General features: G+C 35.5%; 1 protein-coding gene across 1 annotated transcript in view; it reads right to left on the bottom strand.

Annotated features, from left to right (window-relative positions):
* The window catches only part of LOC140441454 (endoplasmic reticulum metallopeptidase 1-like), a 71,707-nt gene that overhangs the window by 16,193 nt on the left and 27,604 nt on the right, over positions 1-27,910 (bottom strand). The window contains exons 3-6 of the mRNA XM_072532189.1: positions 9,779-9,948; positions 7,499-7,709; positions 4,408-4,716; positions 748-977 (exon numbers count right to left, since the gene is read on the bottom strand). Of these exons, the coding sequence (XP_072388290.1) occupies positions 748-977; positions 4,408-4,716; positions 7,499-7,709; positions 9,779-9,948 (920 nt within the window). The remainder of the gene's footprint in view (positions 1-747; positions 978-4,407; positions 4,717-7,498; positions 7,710-9,778; positions 9,949-27,910) is intronic.

The raw sequence follows: 27,910 nt of genomic DNA, 5'->3' as shown, positions 1-27,910 counted from the left end.
CCTAGGGGGTTGATGGGGGTGAGTTCTCTTTCATGTCATTTTAGTTCCTTACTATCCTAGAAACGGTTTCAAGCATTCTTCGATATCAGCTTTTGTTCGTGAGATATAGCCCATTGTAAGTTATAAAATTGACACACTGTATTTTTACTGTAAGTTAGTTATTTGCTTTACATATTTGAAGTTATTTGAGAATTCTATGTATTTTATAATTTTAAAGGATAGAAAATAATACCGTTATTAAGTAGGTAAAAACACATATTATTTTTGCATTTAAAATGGGTTACTTTAATTTGTATAAATTTTTGCTCGGTTATTCCATATTGCTGTTTTTTTTTATACGTCAATAAATTGTATTTTTTTATATTTGGGTTTTTTCCCATTGGCTTCTATGAATCTAAATGCAATAGAGAAAGAGGATATAAAGCACGAATAACCCTAAAAGATTAATTTATAAAACTTTTCTGTGATAAGCAATATAGATAAAAATTTCAGTAAAGTAAATTTTGGTTATCATAAACTTTCCTATGAAAATATATCCTATAATAAATTTACTATTCACTTCAGAAAATGAAAAAACCATTTTTCAACAAGAAATGGCGTTTATAACACTTGTTTGTGGTCGTACGAAAAGCGTTAAAGATAAGTCTAAAAATAATATCAAAAGCTTGACTAACCGTTTATGTTAAACATCAAACAAATTTATTTAATATATTATTAATTATTTATTAAAAAAATTTTAATACATACCTTATTGTACACTTTGGCATGATATAATACTGTTGCCATGGAAATGACTAGAGTGGGTATCACATACAAAAAGAAAATCCATAAAGGACGGGCGTACCAACTCATGGTACGACCTAAGCAATTGATTAGGGCGGCGATTCCTAATGTACTTATCACGGATATTATCCAAGAAAGAAAAACTACTACCATACAGCCTACAAGCTTTCTGGTGTATTTTTTTCTCTTTAAACCTACAAAAATATGACTGTTAATACATATATATATATATATATATATATATATATATATATATATATATATATATATATATGGGAAATTTCTGCTATGGGAAAATATATGCGGATCTCTGCTATTTGGAAATTTTCTATCACTAAGAAAATTTTATTAAATGTTATTTTTGTTAAGTTTAATTTGACTAAAAGAGACTAAAAAAGACTAATTTTATGGCACTAAAGTCAGTCATAATAAAATATAAAAATCAAAAAACATTACTTCTGCTAATTAATTATCACAACCGATATTTTAGGTTGAAATAACTTTCAAATATATATAATGAAAATACTCTGCGCTAGCTCTCTCGGTCTTTCTTTGTGTCTTTATCTGCCAGTGTCTTTCTCGCTCAACTTCCTTATAACTATCTATTGCTGTATAATACTGACCTTTTCCTTGTTTCTAGTTTTCCTATTTATAACTTCCTTTTTGTTTTTGGATCTTTCTTTTTTTTTTCTTTCCCATCATCATTCTATTATTTTATTTCTTCTACTTTTGCACTGCTTTATCGACATTTATATATCTACTTCCTACCCCACAATTGCTTTCATCTGGCTACATTTTTCCCTTTCTCCATTCTCCTTTCCATGTCTTTTATGAGTCAATCTAATTCTATCTTTATTGCCATCTCTCTCCTGATAATGGCAATCAAACTTTTTTTATATTATACAATTTTTAAAAATAACATTTTTTTTTTCATTGTTCCTGTAATTTAAAGATAATGCCAAAAATTGTTCGTCCAAAAGTTACTGCTCAAGAGCGGACAGTTAATCTCTGGAACAGCAAATCTGAAGTTTTAAAATAGTTTTAGAAAATTCTTTACTTGAATATTCCCCACATTTATTATCTTCCTCTCATCGGTATTACCCTCACTCCCTATTAATCTCCCGGTAGATTTATTCTCTGCCTTGCCCTTTAGTATCTTCTCTATCTTTACAGATATATTTTTCCCCATCTATCCTTTACTCTTTTTCGATTCTTCATTCTTTACCGTTTTCTTCCACTATAGGTAGAGAGAAGGTCTCTCACTATATATTTACTTCAATATTACCCAAATATCTTTCTTTATGTTTATAGTCACCTGTCCTGTTCTCCTATCTTTCTCTCCATCTCTCTTTTTCTTTGTGCATGTCTCTGTTTCTTTCCACGCGTGTATCTTTAATTTTATCTCTGTATTTTTTTAAGCATTTGTTTACTCCCTTTATCACTTCTATTTTTTGATTACCTCTATCTTTCTTTCTATGTATCTATGTTCTTTCCTATCTTTGTTTAAACATTTTTATTTCTATTGTTTCTATGCTATATCCTATTCCTAGCCTATCCTTCTTTCTAATTATATGCTTTTATCTCATTATTGCTTCTCCTTTTTTTCTTCGATTTTTTAGACGACTTCTATTAGACTACTTATTGTTCCGTCGCAGTTGCATATCTTTATCCTTACTCTTCTTTTATAGTACATATTTTTATATAAATATCTGGTTTCCTTCCACTTTTTCCATTCTTAGTTATTTATTGTCTTCTCCTACTAAAACATGTACAATGTTCGATACTTACTGCTCTATATTTTCTCTAGTATTTATTTGTAGTTTTCTTTCTCTATATCCCCACTGCTCCCGTTTCGATTTCTCTTTAGCCAATTATTATTTATATCTACTATTCCTTACTAAATAGCTATTATTAGCTCGTATCTGCTTATCTTTTTCTCCCACGATCATTCCCTCTCTTCCTCTCCCTCTGTTTCTCCCAATATATTATCTCCAATTTTACATCTCTATAACTTTCTATCAATATTTGTATCGCCTTTTCCATATTTATATCCTTTTATCCCTAATATTTTTTGCATCTTGTATTTTTAGCTCTATGTATCTTCTTTCTCTACCAATTTTGTTCCTACATTCCTATATCCCTCTATCTATCTATTCTATTCCTCCATCTATACATTGTATTCCTCTATCTTTATCCTTCTTCTTTTTCTATTTTATCACCCTTCTCTGTCTTTCTCTATCTAAGAAAGCTCTCTCTGTCGCTCGTAAGAAGCTTTCTCTCGCTCTCTATAGACGCTTTCTCTCTCATTTTCTATAGGTGTACTATTTTGCTCCATAGATAACGCGCTCTCGCTCACAAGAGATAATCCCGCTTTCTATCTCCATCTTTAGACTCTCTCTTTCTATCTCTCTCCTGCACTCTATAGTCTCTTTCGCTCTAGTTCTTTAGACTCTTTCTTTCTCTCTCGATCTCTAGATATGCTCTTCCTCTGGATTTTTATAGATGCATTATTTTGCTGCCTAAAAAACTTTTTCTCATTCTTTAGTGATACTCTCTAAAGATTATCTCGCTCTTTCGCTCTCTAGAGAAGCTTTATCTCTCGTTTTAGAAACTCTCTCGAACTCTCTCTACAGACACGCGTTCTATCTCATTCCTTAGAGACTCCTTTTCTCCCTCTCTCCCGCTTGTACAGAAGCTCTTTCGCTTTCTATAGGTACACTATTTTGCTCTATAGAGAACTCTGTCGCGCTCTCTAGTGACAGTATCTGCAGATGATCTCGCTCTTTCACTCTATAGAGACGCTTTCTCTCTTGTTATTTTAGTTTGTCTCTCTCGATCACTCGAGACTCTCACTCCTTTGGTCTCTAGTAACCCTTTCTTTCTAGTTCTATAGGCACTCTCTCTGTCTCTCGCGCGCTTTCTATAGATACACTATTTTGCTTTTTAGAAAACTCTGTCTCGCTCTCTAGTGACACTCTGTACAGATGAACTCACTATTTCGCTCTCTGTAGACCCTTATATCTCGTTCCTTAGAATCTATATATGTCTGTCACTCTCACTCTTTGGTGATGCTTTCTCCCTCATTCTTTAGAGACTCCCTCTTTCGCTCTCTTTAGAATATTATTATTCACACTTTTAGACAATCTCTACAAATGATATTACTCTTTCGCTCTCTAGAGACGCTTACTCTATCATTCTTTTGAGACTCACTCTTTTTCTCTCTTGCTGTCTAGAGACGTATTCTATCTCGTTCTTGAGAGACTCTCACTTTCTCTCTCCCTCTCTATAGACGCTTGCACTTTAGTTCTAGATACCCTCTCTTTCTCTCTCACTCGTACTGTAAGGACACTCTCTCCCCTTCGCTTTCTATAGATAAATACTTATTAGAGTACAATCGCCCACTGATCAGTCTTTACCTTTACTGTTCACCTTTCTCGTTTTCTCTATAGAAAACTCTTCTCTGTCTATAAAACTCTTCTTTCTTTATTACACTATCTTAAGTTCACCTCGTACATTTATTATCAACAGCACAATGATAATGCAAGATAATGTGTTTTTATTAAAGATAACTCCTATAAAAAGACCTGCGAAGAAAAATAAAGAAAATATTGAAAATCAACTTACCGTCGGTAACTTCAGCACTTCTAAAGTTGCCGTAAATCGAATATAACGAAAATATCACAGACGACATATTAACTATATCAGCGACTAGCATAGGCCATCTTATAACGAACGCTCCTAAGAAATCGAAGAATACGAGATTTCCCGCTTGGTATTTCTTAACGTCAGAGAGTTGGTGACCCTGGGCCATGCCTTTGGCCAAGGCAAGGATGTTGTCACCGGTTCTCTGGAGGGAACCAAGCGGGACGTATTCTACTGAGTCGAATTTGGTGTGGTAGACATATCCATTCGCTGACCATGCGAAATCCAAACCTGAAAACAAAACAATTGATGATAAGATATATATTTACATAAAGCACTATAAAAATAGTAGTAAATATATGATAGTAGCTTTTGACAGACTTTTGAGGAGTTTATGAAGGTGTCGAAGCTTGTACATGAGAATCTTTTTAATAGTTTTTACTGTAATAGCTTCTATATTTTACATCTCTTTTCCTCTTTTTAAATAATTTATATTAATATAACGACTCTTTAATTTTGTTTATTGTTTTGTTTTTATCCTAAAAACCAAATTAATTGGCGCTCAACTTCTACCTTTTAATTTCTGTTTTGCCTACTAACTTTTCAAGACCCCTGGTATCTCAACATTTTCAATTTTCGTATCAATATTCCCACTACTTCTAACTGAGAATGTTTAAATAATTCGTTCCGAAAAAAACAGGCCATTTTTTCGCCGCTAACCGTCACTCCAGCAAGGTTTTTTGAGATCTACATCTGTTACGGAAACTTGGAAAAATGGAATACCAATAAATCCATTCCACCAGGCTCGATTCTAGATCCATGAAATACAATTAATCCACCACCAGGTCCATTCCAAATCCAATTGAATACAAAACCAATGGCTTAATTCACTAGGTATTTATATCATCCATTCCACCAGGTATTAATTAACTAGGAGACCTGTAGCAACATCGTCAACATCATTAGCCATCCAGCAGCCATAAACAGAACAGCATGGAAAGTTAAGTGTATCAGTAGTACATTTTTCTTAAATATTCAGGTCCTCTGTCACTGTTTTATCTTTGTTTGTTCAGTCATTTTTTTTACTTTCTAGAGAACTTGATGTAACATAGAGGCAAGTCTATATTTTTATTAAATAAAATCCTTGTTTAAATTTTTGTGGTATGGTTTGATCTCCGTTGTGATCGTTTTTGTTAACATTACTTGTATTAGGGATTAGCCGAACTATCTCTGAGTATATAACTACTATGATTGTCTTTGTGGTGGTGATGAGTAGATATTTTAGCTAAAGTTGGCGTCCTCACGATCCTAAGTCAATCGTGGGTTTCAAAATGTTCCGAACCTTACACACATATATATACATATACATACAAATACAAGAGTACGTTTACAAGAGCTTTGACACCGAGCCCCTTCGATAGTTCGTGACAACCTTTTCGATAGTTAATGGCAGTTCGATAATCTTTTGATAGTTGATTAGTCTTTCCCAGAATTTAGGAAAGTCTTTCGTGAGATTTGGTTAGACATCTTTCCAAGAATTCTAGGAGTCTTATAAAGCTATATTTTTTAAAATTGTAGACAATATTTTAGGTGTTCTACTCAATATTTTTAGGAGTTCAGAATAGCATACCGCTCAGAGCGTAGTTGAAAGGCTTTGCAGTCATGTATAATTCATTTTTACAAATTTTGAATCCTTCCCCGAATACATGATAGCCTTTTACATATTTCAAGCAGCCCTTTCGGCAAATCATAGTAGTTTAGTCCTTTTCGAAAGATTCTGACAGAATTTCTTATAGTCTCTTCAGGGTTGATAACAGCGTTGGAGTTTGTTCATGTCAAGTTTTTTGATAGGCTTTCCCAGATTTTATGAAAGGCTTTACGAGAGTTCATTATAACCTTTTGGGGAGAATATTAGGCATCGTTTTCCATAGTTTTATTAGATATTTTCGAAAGTTTATGATAGCCTTTTTGATCGTACACAAAAAGCTTCCAGCTCGTTATAAAATAATCTTTGAAAGATTCGAAGTTATTTTAATATTCTTGGTAGACTTCTATATATTACTTGACCACATTTTTGGTAGGAAATGATGACAGCCTCGCTGAGTTTGTTCGTGGAAAGATTTTTGATAATTTTTGATAGGCTTTCTTAGATTTTATAAAAGGCTTTCTTAGATTTTATGAAAGGCTTTACGAAAGTTCATTATAGTCTTTTGCAGAGTAGGCAGAGGCAGAGGCAGAGGCAGCCTTTTTAAAATATTTACGGGAGTTCATGATAGATTTTTTGATGATTCTTGACTGCCTTTTTGACCATACACAAAAAGCTTCCGTTTGGAAGTTTCGAAGCCAATTATTGATAAAGTTATAATACAGAAGTTGATGGACTTGTACATGGAAAGTTTTTTGATAATTTTTGATAGGCTTTATAGGCTCCTTTATTGTATGAAAGGCTTTGCGAGAGTTCATTGTAGTCGCAGAGTATTTTAGACAGCCTTTTTGAAAGTTTTATTTAATATTTCCGGAGTTCAATCTTTTTGAAGTTTCTTGTCTGCCTTTTTGATAGTGTGCAAAAAGCTTCCAGTCCGTCATATAATGTTTGAAAGTTTCGAAGCCTTTTCAATATTCTTTTACAAATTTCTTGGTAACCTTTTTGGTAGTTAATGGTTAAACTTTTATAACAGTCTTTCTGATAGTTCATCTCGAGAATTTTTGAAAATATTTCTAGGCAGCCTTTCTATGAAATATTTGCGAGAATTCACGATAGTCCGCTTCAGGGTACACGATAGACTTTTTCGCACCTAGTTGGCTATCCATAACACACTTTTCGAGCTTTGATAGTGACACCTTTTTAACAGTTCATGGTAGCCTTTTCAGGAATTGACGACAGCCTTTTTAAAAGCTTTTGGGAGCTTTTTTAATATTGCTTTGCCTGAGTTCACTGTAGCCTTTTATGAGATATAGTTATATTTTTCGAGAATTCTATGCCGCTCTTTTAGGCAACCTTTTGGAGAATTCATCATAGTTACCTGAGAGATTTATAACAACGATAACGGATAATTCATTAGATATATATTACCTGAGAGGTTTCCAAAATCCCTGAAGATCCTGTAATCAGTATCTCCAGGTATTATGCCACTTTGGAAAATTTCTTGCGCTAAGGAAGAAGCATAGGGGTAAGGCACTTCCTCGGAGTAAGTTTCCAAGATCCAGGGATGATTGGGGCCAGCTTGGAACAACACTTCTCTTCCTCCAGCTCCGCATGCTTCCAAGTTTATAAAGGCACGCACCTAGGAAAACAAGAGACTAGTTGTAATTTCCTCTTTTTTTTTTCTCGTTTCTCTTTTTTTCTTGGTCTGTTACGTCAGATTAGTTTTAAAATGATTTCTGTATAAATGTAAATTCACAAAAGCAACAACAATATGCACATATTTTATAGAAATTATGTTATCAACTAAGTTATTCCTTATTAATTTTAATGAAAAGATGAATTTAAATATAACGTAAAAAATAAAAATACCTTGTAACCATAAATATTATAAACACCAAAAACTAGTTACAATTATGTACATGCTTACCATGGCACAAATATGTCATCATACTAGGGCAGTCCGATAAGTACTTAGCCTACAAAAGAAAAACGAAAATTTTGGAAAAGTGATGATTTATTTCTCAACTTAGTCTCATTTTAGCTCGATACACTTGACCCAACGATGCTCCAGCTTCTTTATCCCGTCTGAAAAACGCGTTTTCTCGAGGTTTACAAAGTAGGCTTCAGTGGCGGCGATGACCTCTTTATTAGAATTAAATTTTTGCCCGGCGAGTTTGGAAAGAAAAAGAAGTCGCACGGGGCTAAATCTGGAAAATACGGTGGATGGGGCAAAAATTCGTAGTCCAATTCGACCAATTTCGCCATGGCGACGGCGGAGGTATAGCAGGTGCGTTGTCATAGTGGGTGGGCACTTTTTTCTTCGCCAAATAGGGTCGTTTTTTCTGCATCGTCGAATCGGTCCAATAATAATTCAGCGAAGTAGAGCCTGTGACCGTTTTGACCTTCTCCAGGTAGTCGATGTAGATCACCCCTTGTAAATCCCAGAAAAGCGTGGCCATCACATTTTCCGCCGATAAGACAGTCTTCCGAGTTCTTCGTTCGACAACGCGTTCGCCGGGTGCCGTCCACTGTTTCGACTGTTATTTGTCTCTGGTGTGTACCAGTAGATCCATGTTGCGTCGTAACCGTCGACGGTTACGAAGCGACCTAAAAACTTTTTCGGATTATGTTTAAATAGCGTCAAACACTACTACAGAAGTTGTTTCACAGTTACGCTTGTTGTTCGGAGTGAACAAACGCGGCACCCATCGCGCCGACAGCTTTATTACGCATAAACTTTTGTGCAGGATATGACATACGTAGTATTTGGAGATGCCTACTGTCTCGCGCACCTTCAGTCGGCGGTCTGCTAATACGAGATCGTGGATTTTTGTCACGGTATACTCCGTGGTGGCCATTTTCAGGGTCCCTAGGCGTGTCTCATCAAAAACCGATATGCGACCACGTTGAGACTCATTAACCAACTTTTGAGGGTTGCCATTAAGGAGAAGATTCACAGTACATAACATCCAAGCGCTCCTTGATTTTGACACTAGCTGTCTACGAAAATGTATTACACGATAGTATATTTCTCTTGAGATAGTAGCGCCATCGGACGATGAGGCTAAGCACTTATCGGACCGCCTACGTGAAAACACCAAATCGTTATATTTTCTGGATCTAGTGTACTTATTAAAAATAATGGTAAGGTCCAAGGGAATTATTAATTATTCGTATTGCAAAATATATGTGAAGATGGTTTCAAGTTATAATATATACAGGGTATGCCACGACGAGCTTACAATATCTATATATCGGAAACTACTTTCATGATGTTTATGAAAACTAGTTTGTGGGGATTAAAAGTTGTGACAACCTTAAAGAAATTATTTTGACAAATATGGTATAACCGGAAGTGAATAGCAACTTTGTTATAAATAGAACACCCCGTATGAAAAGTTTGTCTCTATCTGTCAAAATTTTTGAAAAAAGATGAATTATTTAAAAAACATAAAGTTTTGATCTGTGGTACCTTATATAAATTTTATCTATAATCTTATGCAGAATCGAAAAATAGAATAATTTATAGGGTGTTCCATTTAAAATAATAAAGTTACTGTTCACAAAATAATTTCTTTAAGTTTATCATAACTATAATGCCCATAAACTTACTTTCATAAATGTCGTGTAAGTATTTTCCAATATATAGATAGAGTAAACTCGTCGTGGCACACCCTGTATATTATATAATAAACTATATTTATTTACCTCTTTTGCCCATTTATGTTGGGTGATAAAACCGTGCGAAGCAGGCATGAAATTTTCTTCTCCGCCATTAAATAGGAATATGATGTTATGCCTCAAAATTTTCGTCGATTTCGAAAGAACTCGTAATATTTCTAACATAACGGCACAACTTGCCCCATCGTCGCTAGCGCCTAAAAATAATAAACATATAGAACAATATATTCTGGTATATTTCAGAGTTTCTGAGGTTTTGGTAATCGAATCCAAAATTGATGAAGGTATTATGAAGGAATGTATGTTTTCGCGGATGTTATTTTGTAATGATACACTATTGTCCGAGCTTATAGATTATACATAGATGACAATACATACAAGTGAATAGATGTTTTGTAACGTTATGAACGTCACATTTTTTTTTTTTTTTAAATAATTATTTTATTTCAATTTCTTTTAATTTTATTCATTTGTTTTCTTTCTCTAATGTTTTACTATATATTTCTTCTAAAAATAGTTGGCGCTCAACTCTTCTATCAACCAAATATCCTATTTAATCTTTCACTTATTGTACTATATTCCCCGTATTCATACTCCAGTCTATTTTATGCCATAGTCTATGATGTCTATGCACTACTCCAAGGGACAAGATATATTTGGCAGTTGACAACTTCTTTCTATCACATCAGTCTTCTCTTCTAAATCTTCTAAATAATGAAGGTGGCAATGTTTTTTCATTCAACAAAAACAAACAACTACGTTAAACAAGCGATACAACTGCAATATACAAGCGATCCGAAGCCAATAGTACATACAACATCAATGCCATAAGTATTATTTTTAAATTTTTGTACGGCTCTAGGATTTACTCTGTAGGCTGTTAAAAGTTGATTTTATTTTTTGAATGTACAATTATTATGATCAGTTAATATTCTGTTTTATTTGTCCTAGCCAATCTCATTTTTCGGATTTCCATTTAAGATAAGAGGGGCTGACATCTGAGAGAGTGAGCTAGACGAAGCTTTAACAATTGGTTCCCAAAGAAAGTTGCAAATCAGTTGCTATCAACAAGTCTTCAGAGACACTGCATCTAAGGGCTAGCAACCCCAGTGGAGTCCTACGTTACCATGTAGCTAATTCCGTTTATAACTTAAACCTCCTAGTTTTTTTTTCATCATCAAAAATGTAATTCCAGATAGCACTGATGATGGAATAGTTATTCCGAAAACGTCTTATTAAATTTTTTTAAATAAATTTATTTTATTAGAGTTTTGTTGTGATCAGTTGATGCTTGTTATTCAACGCAGAGTCCATCCACGAGAACCACAAAAATAATTTATTTGTATATATATATATATATATATATATATATATATATATATATATATATATATATATATATATATTATTAAATTAATTAATTAAATTATTTTTGGATTGGATTGTGTATGGAATTAAATTCCATACACAAAATCAAATTAATTGTGATCTAATTAGCAAACTAAAACAAAAAAAATGATTTAATGAATTTTAATGTAGTCGCCAGATTTATAAATATATGTTTTTCTCATCTCAGGGTTCTTAATTGAGTTCAAAGACATTACCTTTTCTTTTAATAGTGCTTGAGAAAAAAAGGGGAGTAGAAGGAAGTAAATAAAAGAAATCAAATGGTGCAATAAATTCAAAATATAATGATCAAATACCTTTGTAGATTTTCATACACTAAATAAATATCTTATAAATAAATGTTCCCTAAATTACTCTGTTGCATATACAATTAACCACAAAACAATTCAAATTTAATATAGTTCAATTAACGTCTCGTTGTCACAATTTGCCTCTGTATTTTTTGAAACGGATTTACTTTAATTAGTTCCCTATCCAACAAACTCCTTCCCGGGTTCTGCTTATAAAAACAAAACTGTCGATAAACTCCTAACAATGTTTATTTCTCCTATTGGAAGGCCAAAATTCTCCTTAGCTATGCTTGCTCCAAGAATAGTAAATTATTTTACTTACAAATACTGCAACTACAGCTTTCAACACTTTCTCTTTCTTTGCACTACTTTTGGCCACAGCAATTTTTCTTTCACCGGTTTAAAAAACAAACTATCTGCACACTCCCTTCGATTTTGTCTTCACTCGCTTCAAGTCCAACAGCAGATGATCCCCCTTGCTTTTTCAATCTCATTCCCGTCTGTCTATCCCTTCCATAATTTCTTGTAACCAATCAAAACATTCTTTCTTTGCATTCAACCAAATTCCAAAACTCTCCAAATTCTTAAAACTCAACTAATTTCAAATTCCCGTAATTGTGTACAAATCATACAAGACAGTACTTTTCTACTTTCTCCTTCATCGTTAATGACAATTTTGAGATAACAGAAATGAATCCCTGAAAACGGCAGGTAGATATCATATTTCAAAGCAAACTATTATTTACAAACTACTCTTAAATCTATTGATTTCCACAATTTAGAAAATCCCAGTTCAAACATAAATCCAAAATTGAGAAAGTCTCTATTTTAGCACTTCACCAACACTATAAAATTAAAACCGTATATCCAGAAAATAACTATAACATAATTTTACAAATTATTTGTCTTTTTCTTCTTTTTCTCTATACATTTTTCACTATATCCAATTTCGGATCATATTAATATATATATTGTACCGTTTTTAAATAAAACGAGCGGTTCGAATTTATATATGTAAATATATTTATTTATAAGTTTACAGTTCGGTAATATCTTAACAACTAAATCTCACTCATAACATCGTTACATATATATACCAAAAAGTATTATTCTCGAATCTTCTGGGGTAGTCCCACCTCTAATTCGTTATTTGATAAATGGATTTCTACAGCGCTCGATACATCGCGAAGGTTCTCGATGCCATTTCGAGATGCAACCGTTACATAGGCCATGCCGAAAGCATTTTCGTAACACTGCTCCCCTCTTAGATCTGAGCGTCCCGATCAGCAACTCTATATGTAGGTCCAGGATGGCGGAATCTACAGGCCTCTCCAGCTCTGCATGACCCTCTCAAGAAGAAATAACAGTCTACTGACTTTGAAGGACACGATCTCTTCGGGTTAATACAACACACAGTTCTTTCATTTGACCTTCCCATTGTCTTTGCAGTTAAGGAGACAAGCCTCGACGACGTTGTGGATTATAAAGCCAAACAAGATCACCTACTTCATAGCTTTCATTCTTGCATCAAGAATCATATTTATCTTTCATTCTGTCACTAGAACATGTTCTTCGGAAGGTCTGCAGCCAAACTCTAGGTTGCAGGACAAACGAACTTCACGACCTAACATCAGGCAGGTTGGAGTCTGGCCTGTAGTTTCATTCACGGCCGAGCGGTAGGCCATTAGGAATAAATGAATGTGCTGGTCCCAATCTCTTTGATGTTCTGATACAACTTTGGACAGGTGTTTACCCATCGTTCGGTTCATCCTCTCGACCATTCCATCTGATTGAGGATGAATGGGTGCCGTTCTGGTCTTATTGACACCAATCAATTTACAAACGTTTTGGAAAAGGGTTGACTCGAAGTTTCGCCCTTGGTCGGAGTGGATCTCCAAGGGATCACCAAATCGGCTAAAGAATTCTTTAACAAGTACCTCGCAAGTACCTTGCAACGGTAGTAGCTTCTTGATTTGGTATCGCATAGGCCTCAGTCCATTTCGTAAAATAATCCATGGCTACCAGGATATATCATTTGTCTCTGGAAGTGGACCTGCAATGTCGATTGCTACTCGTTCCATAGGACTACCAACATTTTACTGTTTCATGGGTGCTCTCATTTTACCAACTGGGCCATTACTGATTGCACACAGTTCAATCGCGACTAGCTGTTTCGTGTTCCAAGGCAATGGCAAGCGCTTCATCTAAAACTTTCGGTCTTGCTAGTCGTAAAGCTTTCTGTAGTTCACTGTCTCTCAACCCATTGACGAAGGTATCTACAGCAATTTCTTCCAAAATGTTGTATGGTACTCCGGATAAGCCAACCGCGCTATACGAGCAACATATGCTTCAAACTCTTGCAAATTTTCACTTGCTCGTTGAATTCCACTTCTTAGTTAGTCTGTAGTCTTGTAGATATGAATCTCCGTAACGTTTGTCTAGTCGAGTGAACAAGGTCTGGTAACATTTTTCTTGGCCCTTAGGGACCGATCTTAGTATATCCGCAGCATCACCTCGTAAAGCAGCAGTCAAAGAAACATGACTGCCTTTTCTTGTTCTGTCCAATGATTGGCTGTAGCAATAGCTTCAAATTATCTAAGGTATATGGACCAAGAAGACTTACCATCAAATGGTGGCAATTTTAATCTCATATGATGTGTCGTTTCGTCTCTAGGTGATTCTTCTTTCATTACAGGATCTAAAACTACTGGTGGTAAAACTGGTGGTAGCACTTTTGTATTGGTTATCATGGTCTCTAATTGTTTGATCTTCTCTTCTACGTCTTCTATCTTGTCGTTTACATTTTTCTGTATCTTATTGAATGTTCTTCTTCTTCTTCTTCGCGCGACTAGGATTAGTCCTGTTTGTCTGCCTCTTATTCTGTTTCAGTCGTTATTGACTGTACATTATCTTTTCACCTTTTTGGCGGCCTTCTAACCGGTCTTCTGCTATACGGCTTGTTGTTTTTACAGATGTTCGCTAATCTATCTGGTCCCATTCGGTTTACATGTTCGATCGAATGTTCTAGAAACTTATTCAAATTCCTCATTGTTCTGACTACATACGTACATTAAGAAATTTATTACCAACGTCTTTGTCACTGAATATATCTTCAAGTACAGAGGAACCTATCTAAAACTTATCAAAACAGCTAAAAAAAATGTACAGGTATTCTGATACTGGGTAATCAGAATCGTCTAAGAAGCTCTAAAAATGTTTCAAGAGAAACTTGGTCCATAATAAACGATGTTCGAAATAAAACTAACACAGCTCAATCCAAACCCTGAAAATCTAAATGAATACTTCTTTAATGTGAGTAAAAATAAAACATCAACTATTTTGCCACAACAAGATCCTATTTCCTATCTCCCCAATTCAAAAGAGGTCTCGAATTCATTATTTATAAGAAAAGTTGATAAATCTGAACTGATCCAAACAATCAGTAGTATAAAAAGCAAATCTTGTAGTACTGATGGACTATCCATAAAGATTTTCTTAATTCTCCCAAAAAATTAGTTGAAAGTCCTGGTCTTACTAATTAACGATCCCTCTTCATAAGGGTGGTGAAAAATCTAATGTCTGCAACTATAAACCTATGGCATTAGGTCCTATCCAAAATTATTGATAGACTTATAAAAGCCCGACTTATGTCCTTTCTCGTTGAAAACAACATTTTATCACAAAGCCAGTTTGGTTTTTTATCTAATAAATGTACCAGCGATGCTATGTTTTTTGTACCAAATGAGGTCTATCAAGCACTAAATAATAATCTTTATACTGCCACTGTTTTTAATGACTATGCCACAGCTTTTGATTGTGTAAATCACGACATTTTGATAAAAATACTAAATTTCTACGGAATTCGACGTATTTCTTTGAATTGGTTCCAATCTTATTTGAGGATTAGGAAACAACTAGTTAGAGCAAATGATACTGACTCTAGTCATAAAAGCATTGTATGCGAAGTACCACAAAGTTCAGTACTGGGTCTTCTACTTTTCCTTATCTTTATAAATGATATCACTAACTTAAAAATCGATGGAAACATTTTTCTTTTTGCTGATGATACCAGTATTACCAGGAGGTGCTCTAATATTGCTACTCTTCTTGCAATTATAACTTCTGATCTACTTAAAACAAAAACCTGGTCCGACTCTAATTTACTCTCTTTTAACGTAGATAAGACAGTAGGATTATCCTATAAAGGATCTCTTCGACCCTTGTTTTCGTGTTTTTATAGACAGCAACCTTAAAAGGTCCCTTCATATCGATTTATTAAGTAAGAAACTAGCCTCAGCCTGCTATGTAATAAGATCTGTTACGAAGGAAATCAATTTAGCATCTTCCTCATCTTCGATATGGCCTTCCTTTTTGGAGTTCTAGTACAGCTACCCAATCTGATGTTATTTTTAAATTACAAAAAAGAGCAATACGGTATGTTTTTGCCCTCAGTAGAATAACACATTGCAGAAGCTACTTCAAAAATCACGGGATTTTAACTCATCCCTCTTTATATACTCTAGAAACTGTTTGCTTAATTCGTAAACACCTACATGTTTTTCCAGCAAGACTTAATTATGACTACTCCACCAGAAATTCAAGCTTTGATGTGTAGTTACCGATCCCGTCCACTGAGTTAGTAAAGAAATCTATATTATATTCGGCAAAAAAATTATACAACCTCTCCCTTTACAACTTAAATATACAACTTCTTTCCTATGCTTGGACTATCAGTAATTTGTTTACTTGTGAAACTATGCTCGGACTATCAGTAATTGGTTTACTTGTGAACTAAAATTAAATTAGATACTTGTACTAACTTGACAATAATTATTATAATAAACGTCCAAAGTGAACTCCACTTGCGCAAACACATGCATTTATACGACGAATCCAATTGTTAGTAATGCCATAGTTAACTACATTATGTCGGATAGTTTCTACAGCATCAACAATTCGTTTCCGTAATTCAACTTATGTTTCGATTTCACCTCGTTTATCATAAAATAACGATTTCAGATATCCCCAAAAATAAAAATCCAGTACATTGCATTTGGGACTTCTTAGTGGTCACAAAATGGGTTCATTTCTACCAATCCAACGACGAGAATAAGTGGTGTCAAAAAGATTTTTAACAGTCATGGTAAAATGTGCTGGGACTCCGTCGTGAAGAAACCACATTTCACGGCGTGTTTGCAAAGGCACATCTTCAAAAACTAGTGGCAAAACATTTTGCAAGAAATTATACTAGGCCTCTTCATTTAGTGTTCTGGGTAATTCATATAGTCCTATCTAGCATCTTCCTCATCTTCGATATGGCCTTCCTTTTTGGAGTTCTAGTACAGCTACCCAATCTGATGTTATTTTTAAATTACAAAAAAGAGCAATACGGTATGTTTTTGCCCTCAGTAGAATAACACATTGCAGAAGCTACTTCAAAAATCACGGGATTTTAACTCTTCCCTCTTTATATACTCTAGAAACTGTTTGCTTAATTCGTAAACACCTACATGTTTTTCCAGCAAGACTTAATTATGACTACTCCAACAGAAATTCAAGCTTTGATGTGTAGTTACCGATCCCGTCCACTGAGTTAGTAAAGAAATCTATATTATATTCGGCAAAAAAATTATACAACCATCTCCCTTTACAACTTAAATCTACAACTTCTTTCCTAAGTTCCGTAAATTGACAAAAGCCTATCTATCTGAAAGACCATATTATTAGGGAGTTTTTGTATCTACCTAACGTAACGTATCTCCCTATACGTAAAGAACTAACGTATCGCAGAAGATGAACGTTAAATTGAGAGTTTTTGTTCTGCACGTAACGTAACGATGGTGTTGCCCTCACCGAATTAGCGATTAACTAATAAATTGTCAGTGCCAGTCTTGTCCTTGTCATTTAACCCTATTTTTGATAATCAAAATAAATAACAAATATTTTTTTGGAACAATTTTTAATTTTTGAGATGGACGCGATATTAAATGTAGGTGCCTTTATTGATGATGAAGAAGACGAAGACATAGAAGATGCCCTTCTTCTCCACATCTTGAACGACTATAGGGCCACTTTAATTTTGATACCATTAAAAATATTTTCGCTTTTGAATTAAATTCCACCTTTCTGGATGGTCGTAAGGGTTCTTGCCTACGACTTCCTTCAATAAGAACAAATCAACTTCATTGCTGAAGTGAAGTCGTTTTCTACTGCTTTCCATTATTTATAAAAATCAAAACAAATATACGTAACCACAAATGTAAAAATACACGTACCACGTGTGCTTTTGAAACGTGGATGTTGAAATTTTGGTAATCGGGTAAGATTCCCTTGCGCATTCGGTTACCTTCGGCTCGATAGGGATGCGTATGAACGTAACGTACCAGCCCGTTACGTTAGGTAATACGTATCTAGATACGTTAGTTCAACCATTAATGCGCATGCTTATATGTCAAAAAGATACGTTACGTATACGTATTTGCTTGCACAAAAACTCTCTATTCAGTGAAAGAGTTTCTTAACGAATACTAAGAAATTACAGTACGTTTAGGTAAAAGCAACTAAAGTATTTTTATATACAGTGATGAGTGTCTTACCACCCGGCAAAATAGCGGAAAGGATAGAAGACAGATTAAGTTGTGAGATAGTACGAGAGAAGGCTAGTTATTAGACGTGTCTATTTGACTTCAGTCATAATTATACGGATGACCTCGAAAATATTTTATTTTAATAATTTCTGATGTTAGAATAAATGATTAAATATATTAAGATATATTATAGTAAAAAACATTAATTAGTAGCGATTTTAAATTATAAATCTTTAAGTTTATTTATAAATAAAAATAACTCAACTGAAATATTTGACTAAACTAAATAGGTATGATCAGTCCGAAAAGAATTGTTGTATGTGGAGTTGGAGTAATAGTTAGAGACGTTGTCTATTGATAAGAAGACTGGGGTTCAATTCACACCAATGGTAAAATTTTTGTTTTACTCGATCAAAAATAATAGAAAATATGATACATATTAGGTAACAAGTTTTCGAAAAACTCATTATTTACAATTTATTCTTATTCCAATGTTATAAAATAGAAATACAAAATATTTCAAATTCAATTCCAGTTTTACAATCTTCAGTTGTGAATGGAGAATAATCCATTGAAGACTGTTTAATGTCAAATCCATCACTAAATTCTCAGTGTTAATATCAATTCCTCTGTACAGGCAATGATTTTCAAAACAATTGACGACATTGGCATGGATGCGCGCGAACAGCTACCTGCTTTATAGCTAACCAAATCATCAAGCCTTCAAGTTATCAAATAATAACACATCGAGAAGTGTTTTTTACGGTAAACAGAAACTTTTTATTGAAAAAACAATTCGTGAAAAGGATTTTAACGGTCGAGGAAAAAGTGCAAATTGTTGTGTGGCATGTGAATGGATTATCAGACAACATGATTAGACAACAATTTGTAAATATCGTAAGTCTATTATACGTAATTTTTTTACTTATGGATCCGTGTTCGATCCAAGAGGAGTTCGCAGACGAAGTAAATCCAGATTTGGAACTAAGGGACACTTTGATTTGTGCAAGTATTGAGCAAAATCCTGCCCAATCAACACCTCGTCTCGGAGAACAATGTGGAATTCCAAGATTTAGAGTAGGTGAAATTTTGTAAAGACATCGATACCGTCCCTATAAACTTCATAAATCCAACCAACAATTTCCTGGGGATCAATATAGATGTTTAGAATTTTGTCAAACTGCAATGGAAATGTCACATCAAGATGAACATTTTTTGAGAACGTTTTGTTCTCGTCTCAATTCAATCAATGCTAGGTATTGATCTCGAGGAAATCCTCGTCAGATTTATGTCGCTCGTACCCAGCGTCTTCGAAAAGTAAATGTTTGGGGAGGCATAATAGGGAATCATGTCATTGGTCCATTTTTTATAGACGGTATGTTGACTGGGCGGAAATACTTGGAACTTCTGCAAAATGAAATTGTCCCAGCCCTTAGTAATTTACCAATACCTTTCGATTCCATATGGTTTCAACACGATGGTTGTCCTGCACATAATTCTTGCATCGTCAGTGAATATCTCAGTGCGACTTTTCCTAATCGATTGATTAGTGGCCACGGATATTTTTTTATTTTTGTAGAATTTTTACTTATTTAAACATTCTTTAAAAGATTTTACTTTATTTTCGAAAGTACGACGATACTGTTTTGTCAATAAGATTTTTTGTTTTAACTTTAGTTTTTGTTTAGTTTTGTTTAGTGATTCAAAGCAAAACGATCTTTGCAGAATTTCAAATTATTAAAAAAAAAAAAAAAAGAAAACCACATGTGGGTTTTGAACTCTAATCGTCTGCGATGCCTGTATCGCAATGTCGAGTTCTTACCACTAATCCACGAAGGATTTATAATTATTCCGTGACAAGAGTGTATGAAACTCCTCAAATCATAGTAGAAATTATTCTTGGTTAATAATTTAAAACTTTAGATTAAATAATCACTATTAATTAAATTATTTTATTCACATTTTTGCTTTATTGTGGTCAATCAGTTTTTACTTTATGCGAAATTAAAAAATGGAAATACGTCACACATTCGACGTTACCCATAATAATTATGACCGAGGTGATTTAGCTCGAATCTTAGCTTGAATCAAAAGATATCGAATTTTTACCGTCGAGCTGATACAAATTTTATTGAACCTTCATTTCGCGAGAAACATGAAAAATCGACAGTCGCTTCAAGTGTTGTTTCTAAGAGAACGGTTCATTCTACACAAAAAATGCTTATAAACATTTTTGTTTAAAAACTTGGCAAATCGATTTTTTTGCGTTTTTACCCCCTTGCAAGGGGGGTGTTAGTGGGAAGCCCGGGGGTAAAAGTGGTAAACTTTTTTGCATCTATTTTGGAGACCTAATAATATTCCCATTAATATTCTCTGCAAAATTCAGCTTGTTCGTCTGATTTTTACGGGTCAACTCTCTGACGACAGGACTATAAATAAATATGACAATCTTTTCCCCAAACATAAATTTGACATTGGGCAGGTTCAAAGTAATGAAGCACAAATTAAACTTTTAGAACATAAATTTTTGCAAGAAGCCTTATAGATACTCAAAAGAGGACCAAAAAGAAATATAATTTCAAATAGGACAAATTGTTAAAAGAAAATTTAATAGAAGAATAATTTTCACCATTTGCAGCACCAGATACATTGGCTCTTGTGTAAAACCAGACCATGCATTGATTTCGTGAATTAAATAAATGAATTGTTCTTGAACCGCAACATTTTCCGTTAATTGACGTGATTTTAGCCAAAACAAGGAATGCTATTATAGATTCTTTACTACTTTAGACATACATTCTGAACATTGACATATTTGAATATTCACGTTAAATTGCATTATTAGATGTGTTTGATTAGAATTTAGTTCAATATCAAAACGTAATATTAGAAAGAATATTGGTAAATAAAAAAGTAGATTTTTTATATTCATTATATTCAGTTAGTCATTGCTGACGATTGGTACTGTGCAAATGTGATTTGTTTAAACAAATTCAACCCGACCTGGGTTAAATTCTAATTGTTAGGTTTTTCAATAAAATACATATTGTTACAAACATGCTCTCGGCATGACCCAGGTAACGGTTGCATTGCATCTCTAATACCCTTCTCGAAGCTTCGCGGCGTATCGAGTGCGAGAGAGAATAACCGGTCACGTAGGCGAATTAGAGGTGGGACAACGCCAGAATATTCTCGAACCTAGTAACTGTAGTATATATAGGTAAGAATGTTAGAAGTAGAGTTTAGTTGTTAAGATACTACCGAACTGTAAAGTTATAAATAAATATATATAAATTCGAACCGCTCGTTTTATTTAATCTCGCTACAGTTGGTCTCAGGTGTGGGGTAAAAAAAAAGAATAAATTCAGCAGTGACTTTTGAAAAAGACTTTTGAACTTTTGAAAAGTGTTGTTCGTCGGGAACATCCGCGTAGATCGGTAGTGATCTTTGTACGAAAGAACATTTAAAAAAAGTACGTGTGTGCCTGTACAAAGATGCTGCTAGTACAACTCTCAGTAAAACAGTTGCGTGAGCAACTGGAAGAACGCGATGAAGACTGCAGCGGGTCCAAGAAGATCCTCCAAGAACGACTGAAGACTGTTCTCAACAAGAATGGAGAAGATCCAGAGACATTCCAGTTCCAGTCAGCAGAACAAGCAGTTTTAATGAAGATCGAAGAGAGTTCCAGAAAAAATGATAAGAAATTTGAAAACGTCTCGCAAATGATTATTGAAGAAACTTCTAAAAAAATTGAAGAATCTTCTAAAAAAAATGATGATAAATTCGAGACTGTTTCCAAAAGATTCGATGAAACGTCTCAAATGATTGAAGAATCTTCTCGAAAGAATGATGAAAGATTCAATGAAACGTCTCAAACTATTAAAGAAATAAATATAAGGTTGAATGCTCGAATAAATGAACTTTGATCAGATAAAAGGCATATATCGAGCACAGTTTAATTAAATCTTGCCCAAGTACTTTCGATCCCTAGATCATCTTCAGGGGCATTTCGTCAATTGTGGCCTATCCGGCAAGAACAAGATGTCATAAACATATAATTGTACATTACACTACACTACAAATAGACAAACAAACACTTTAAAATAATTTAAGGAAGGCTACATTACTTGAAGAAGCCGAAGACAGAATGGCTCCTGATCTCAAGATCTCAGATCAGGAGCCATTCTGTCTCCGGCTTCTTCAAGTAATGTAGCCTTCCTTAAATTATTTTAAAGTGTTTGTTTGTCTATTTGTAGTGTAGTGTAATGTACAATTATATGTTTATGACATCTTGTTCTTGCCGGATAGGCCACAATTGACGAAATGCCCCTGAAGATGATCTAGGGATCGAAAGTACTTGGGCAAGATTTAATTAAACTGTGCTCGATATATGCCTTTTATCTGATCAAAGTTTATTAAAGAAATAGCTAGACAAAATGACGAGAAATTCGAAAATATGTCTAGAAAATTCGACGAAGTATGTAATCAAAACAATGACAAATTTGAAGAAGTCACAAGAACATTCGATAAAGTAGAAAAAAAGATCAAACAGTTAGAGAGCATGATAACTAATGCAAAAGTGCTACCAGTAGTTAACACAATAGCCTTAGATCCGTAGTGAAAGAAGAATCACCTAGAGACGAAACGACACATAATATGAGATTCAAATTGACACCATTTGATGGAAAGTCTTCTTGGTCCATGTACCTTAGACAATTTGAAGCTATTGCGACAGCCAATCATTGGACAGAACAAGAAAAGGCTGTTTCCTTGACTGCTGCTTTACGAGGTGATGCTGCAGATATCCTAAGATCGATTCCTAAGGGTCAAGAAAAATGTTACCAGACCTTGTTTACCCGTCTAGACAAACGTTATGGAGATGCCCATCTACAACAAGTCTACAAGGCGCAACTAAGAAGTAGAATTCAACGAGCAAGTGAAAATTTGCAAGAGTTTGAAGCAGATGTTGCTCGCAGAGTGCGGTTGGCTTATCCGGAGGTACCAGACAACATATTAGAAGAAATTGCTGTAGATACCTTCGTCAATGGGTTAAAAGAAACAGAATTACAGAAAGCTTTACGACTAGCAAGACCGAAAGTTCTAGATGAAGCACTCGCTATTGCCTTGGAACATGAAACAGCTAGTCAAACTTCACGGAGTCATCGAGTAAGAACCATTGAAGAAGGCGACGAACCAAACGATGAACGTTTGGAAGAAATGGTACGAAAAGTAGTTATTAACACGATGCTGAAGAGACGCGAGCCCAGATGTTGGAATTGCGGTGACGTAGGTCATATTCGCCGTAATTGCAAGAAAATGATACAACAGTCGGAAAACAAGAACGGGTCGACAACAAGGGGCAACTGCCGACTTCGAGAAACACAGCCCCCATAGTAACTGTGAACATTACGTCCTCAGGTGGAATTCATAGCTTGTACATAGAGGGTCGTATCAATAATAAATGTAGATCGTTTTTGGTAGATACAGGTGCAACGAGAACTATTGCACGGCCAGAAGTAGTACGAGGCCATCTTAAATTATTGCCTGCAACAGTAACAGCAACTGGTGAGATAATTAATACATATGGCGAGGCTAATATGTCAGTATCCATTGGCCAGACCACAGTGAAACATACAGTATTAATTGCAGAGATCTCCGATGAGTTCATATTGGGGATGGATTTACTAAGGAAAAATAGGGCTGTATTGAATGTCAAAGATGTAGTTCTCGAGATCAGTGGTGAAGAATTGCCGTTTCATGAAGACAAAGAAGATGTTATCAGCTTAATAACTACTTGTGACGTAACAATACCCGGTAATAGTGAGAAAATTTTGATGACCAGACCTGATGGTTACTGCCGAGAGGGAAGTTTAAGGATGGTCGCAGATATGAATAATGCCGAGTTCCTAACGGCAAAAGCTTTGGTGAGAATTCGAGATGTCGTTCTGTAAGAGTTATGAATTTAAAGGGAACTGCTATTAAGTTAAGTAAAAGAACTTTGATCGGACAGTGTGTTCCCGTGGCTTCGATTTGTTCCATGAATACTAATGAGAAACCGTCGAAATCTAAGTATCCAAAAGAGCTTGTTGAGGCGATGATTAAAACGTGCCAAGATCTTGATGATTAACGAACTAAAAAAGTGAAGTCTATGCTGATAGAATTTCAAGATGTTTTTGCCATTGATAAGAAGGATAATGGCAAAACAAGCATAGTAAAGCATAAAATTAATACCGGAGACGCTCAGCCAATCAGACAACAACCTAGACGACTTCCATTTGCGAAAAGAGATGAAGCCGAAGACATCATCAAAGATATGAACAAACAAGGGGTAATTGAACCATCAAACAGTCCATGGACATCACCAGTAGTCCTAGTAAAGAAAAAAGATGGTTCAACACGTTTTTGTATTGACTACCGACAGCTCAATGCAGTAACTAAAAAAGATAGTTATCCTTTGCCCAGAATAGACGATACTTTGGATACACTTTCTGGTTCTCGTTGGTTCTCCACACTCGATCTGAAAAGTGGATATTGGCAAGTAGACATGGAGCCAGCCGATCGTGAAAAACCGCATTCTCGATAGGATCAGGGCTTTGGCAGTTCACAGTTATGCCCTTTGGTTTATGTAATGTCCCGGCCACATTTGAAAGATTAATGGATGCAGTTTTAAGAGGTCTAATATGGAAAACATGCCTGGTTTATTTGGATGATGTAATTGTAGTTGGAAGATCCTTCGATGAACATGCCAATAATCTAACAAAAGTCTTTCAACGATTGCGGGCAGCGAATCTGAAGTTGAGTCCGAAGAAATGTCACTTGTTTCGACGAGAAGTGAAGTACTTGGGACATATTGTAGCAAGTAATGGTGTAACAGCTGATCCTGAAAAACTTGCAGCAATTAAGGATTGGCCAGTACCAAGAGATAAACACGAAATTAGAAGTTTTCTTGGCCTATGTACATATTAATGACGTTTTGTCAAACGATTTGCCAACATCTCCAAGCCATTAACAAAGTTGACAGAAGAAGGCAAAGAATATACATGGAGCGAAGAGTGTCAAAGAGCTTTCGAACACTTACAAATGGCTCTGATCAGCGCACCGATTTTAAGCTACCCTAGACAGGCAGGAAAATTTGTGTTGGACACCGATGCAAGCAACACTGCAATAGGAGCTGTTCTTTCCCAAATCCAAGATGGGCAGGAGAAAGTCATCGCTTACTTTAGCAAAGTCTTGTCAAAACCAGACAGAAACTATTGCGTTACCAGGAGAGAATTGCTAGGCGTAGTGAAGGCTTGTGAGCATTTCCATAAATACTTGTATGGCAGAAAGTTTCTTCTTCGCACGGATCACGCTGCTCTAAAATGGCTCCTACAATTTCGTAATCCAGAGGGCCAGATGGCAAGATGGTTAGAACGATTACAAGAATATGATTACGAGATCGAACACAGTGCTGGCAGAGTTAATTCAAATGCTGATGCCCTTTCGAGACGGCCGTGCAGTGCAAATTGTAATCACTGTCTTAAATTAGAAGAACGACTTTGCCCCGTGAGACGAACCACCGTCATTAATGATTAATGGCAGCCTCAACAGCTACAAGACGCTCAAGCAGATGATCCATGTATAAAAGGAGTATTGGATTGGATGCGTCGAAGTGAAAGACCTTCTTGGCAAGACATTAGTGCATGTAGTCCAGAAGTCAAGTGTTACTGGAGCCAATGGAATTGCCTAGTGCTGAAAGATGATCTTCTGTATAGAACCTTTGAGAACGATGATGGTACAGAAACTATGCTTCAGTTGATTGTACCTAAAAGTAAAGTGTCAGAAGTATTGCGTCAGTTGCATGACGGTGCATCAGGTGGACACTTTGGTATCACGAAGACTCTGCAAAAGGTTCGAGAACGGTTCTATTGGGTGAACTGTAAAGATGATGTAAGAAGATGGTGCCGGAAATGTGAACTGTGTGCAAGCAGTAATGGTCCAGTTGGTAAAAAGAGGGCACCCATGAGACAGTACAATGTTGGAAGTCCTATGGAAAGAGTAGCAATCGACATTGCAGGTCCACTTCCAGAGACAAATGACGGAAATAAATATATCTTGGTAGCCATGGATTATTTTACGAAATGGACTGAGGCCTATGCGATACCAAATCAAGAAGCTGCTACCGTTGCAGAGGTACTTGTTAAAGAATTCTTTAGCCGATTGGGTGTTCCCTTGGAGATCCACTCCGACCAAGGGCGAAACTTCGAGTCAACCCTTTTCCAAAACGTTTGTAAATTGATTGGTGTCAATAAGACCAGAACGACACCCCTGCATCCTCAATCAGATGGAATGGTCGAGAGGATGAACCGAACGATGGGTAAACACTTGTCCAAAGTTGTATCAGAACATCAAAGAGATTGGGATCAGCACATTCATTTATTCCTAATGGCCTACCGCTCGGCCGTGAATGAAACTACAGGCCAGACTCCAACCTGCCAGACTCCAACCTCCAACGCAGAGAGAAAGAGTGCTAGATTCGGCGTGACCACAGAAGTTCAGCAGGATCTTTTTAGTGTTCCGCATAACGTCTCTCTAGCCCACTGTGTTGCCCAAGATCTTGAGATGACTAAAGGAATCTCATCCGTATTTTATAAGAAATTCGGTCGTTTGGACGAGTTAAAAAACCAGCAGCCTTAAAGTTGGAAGAGTACTGAGATTAGAAGATGGTTCTCGATCTTTGCTGTATATGGTGACCAGCAAGTCGTATACAGACAGGGCAAGCTACGAGGATATATGGCGTGCTCTAACTAATTTGAAGAAAATTGTGTGCAATTACGACATCAAGAATTTGGCCTTACCCAAGATAGGCCATGCACTAGATAATCTGGACTGGAAGATTGTCAGAAGCATGCTTGAAGTAATCTTCCGAGAAACCGGCGTACGAATTACTGTGTGTTGCATTAACCCGATGAGATCGTATCCTTCAAAGTCAGTAGACTGTTATTTCTTTCTAGATGGGTTCATGCAGAGCTGGAGAGTCCTGTAGATTCCGCCATCCTGTGCCTACATATAGAGTTGCTGATCGGGACGATCAGATTTAAGAGGGGAGCAGTGTTACAAACATGCTCTCGGCATGACCCAGGTAACGGTTGCATTGCATCTCTAATACCCTTCTCGAAGCTTCGCGGCGTATCGAGTGCGAGAGAGAATAACCGGTCACGTAGGCGAATTAGAGGTGGGACAACGCCAGAATATTCTCGAACCTAGTAACTGTAGTATATATAGGTAACAATGTTAGAAGTAGAGTTTAGTTGTTAAGATACTACCGAACTGTAAAGTTATAAATAAATATATATAAATTCGAACCGCTCGTTTTATTTAATCTCGCTACAATATTAAATTGGAAAGTGTAACATGGGGAATCGGTTAACGTAGACGGAACCTAACACCACAATGCGGACCACACAGCAATAGCGGCAAAACATAAAAGTCTGGATATAACCGTAAGAAACCCAAAGACAGCACTGGATACAGCAGCATACTGGACACAGGAAAGTGCAAGATAGACCGATCGAATGGAAAAAGAATAAAGTTAAATAACTCTGAGTCAATATGGATCAAGGCCTAATGTCTACTGATTATGTAAGTACTACGACATATAAGACACAAACTAGAGCCGCCACTAGAAGACTTACAGCAAGAGAAAGCAAATTAGCCACCAAAACCAAGATGAGACTGATCAAAAGTATTATATTACCTATAATCTACAGGCTCTACACTCTACAGGCTGTAATTACTAGTTTTGCTTGCCTGCTACGCTTTACTCACTGATTATTGTTTTTATAATATTACTCACTATGTTGAGAATGTGTTTGCAGTATTTTGTCTCTAGATCT

The sequence above is a fragment of the Diabrotica undecimpunctata genome, chromosome 5, assembly GCF_040954645.1.
Source record: "Diabrotica undecimpunctata isolate CICGRU chromosome 5, icDiaUnde3, whole genome shotgun sequence".
In the NCBI taxonomy this organism is placed as follows: domain Eukaryota; kingdom Metazoa; phylum Arthropoda; class Insecta; order Coleoptera; family Chrysomelidae; genus Diabrotica; species Diabrotica undecimpunctata.
The sequence above is the reverse complement of the archived record's forward strand: the minus strand, read 5'-3'. Positions and strand labels throughout refer to the sequence as shown.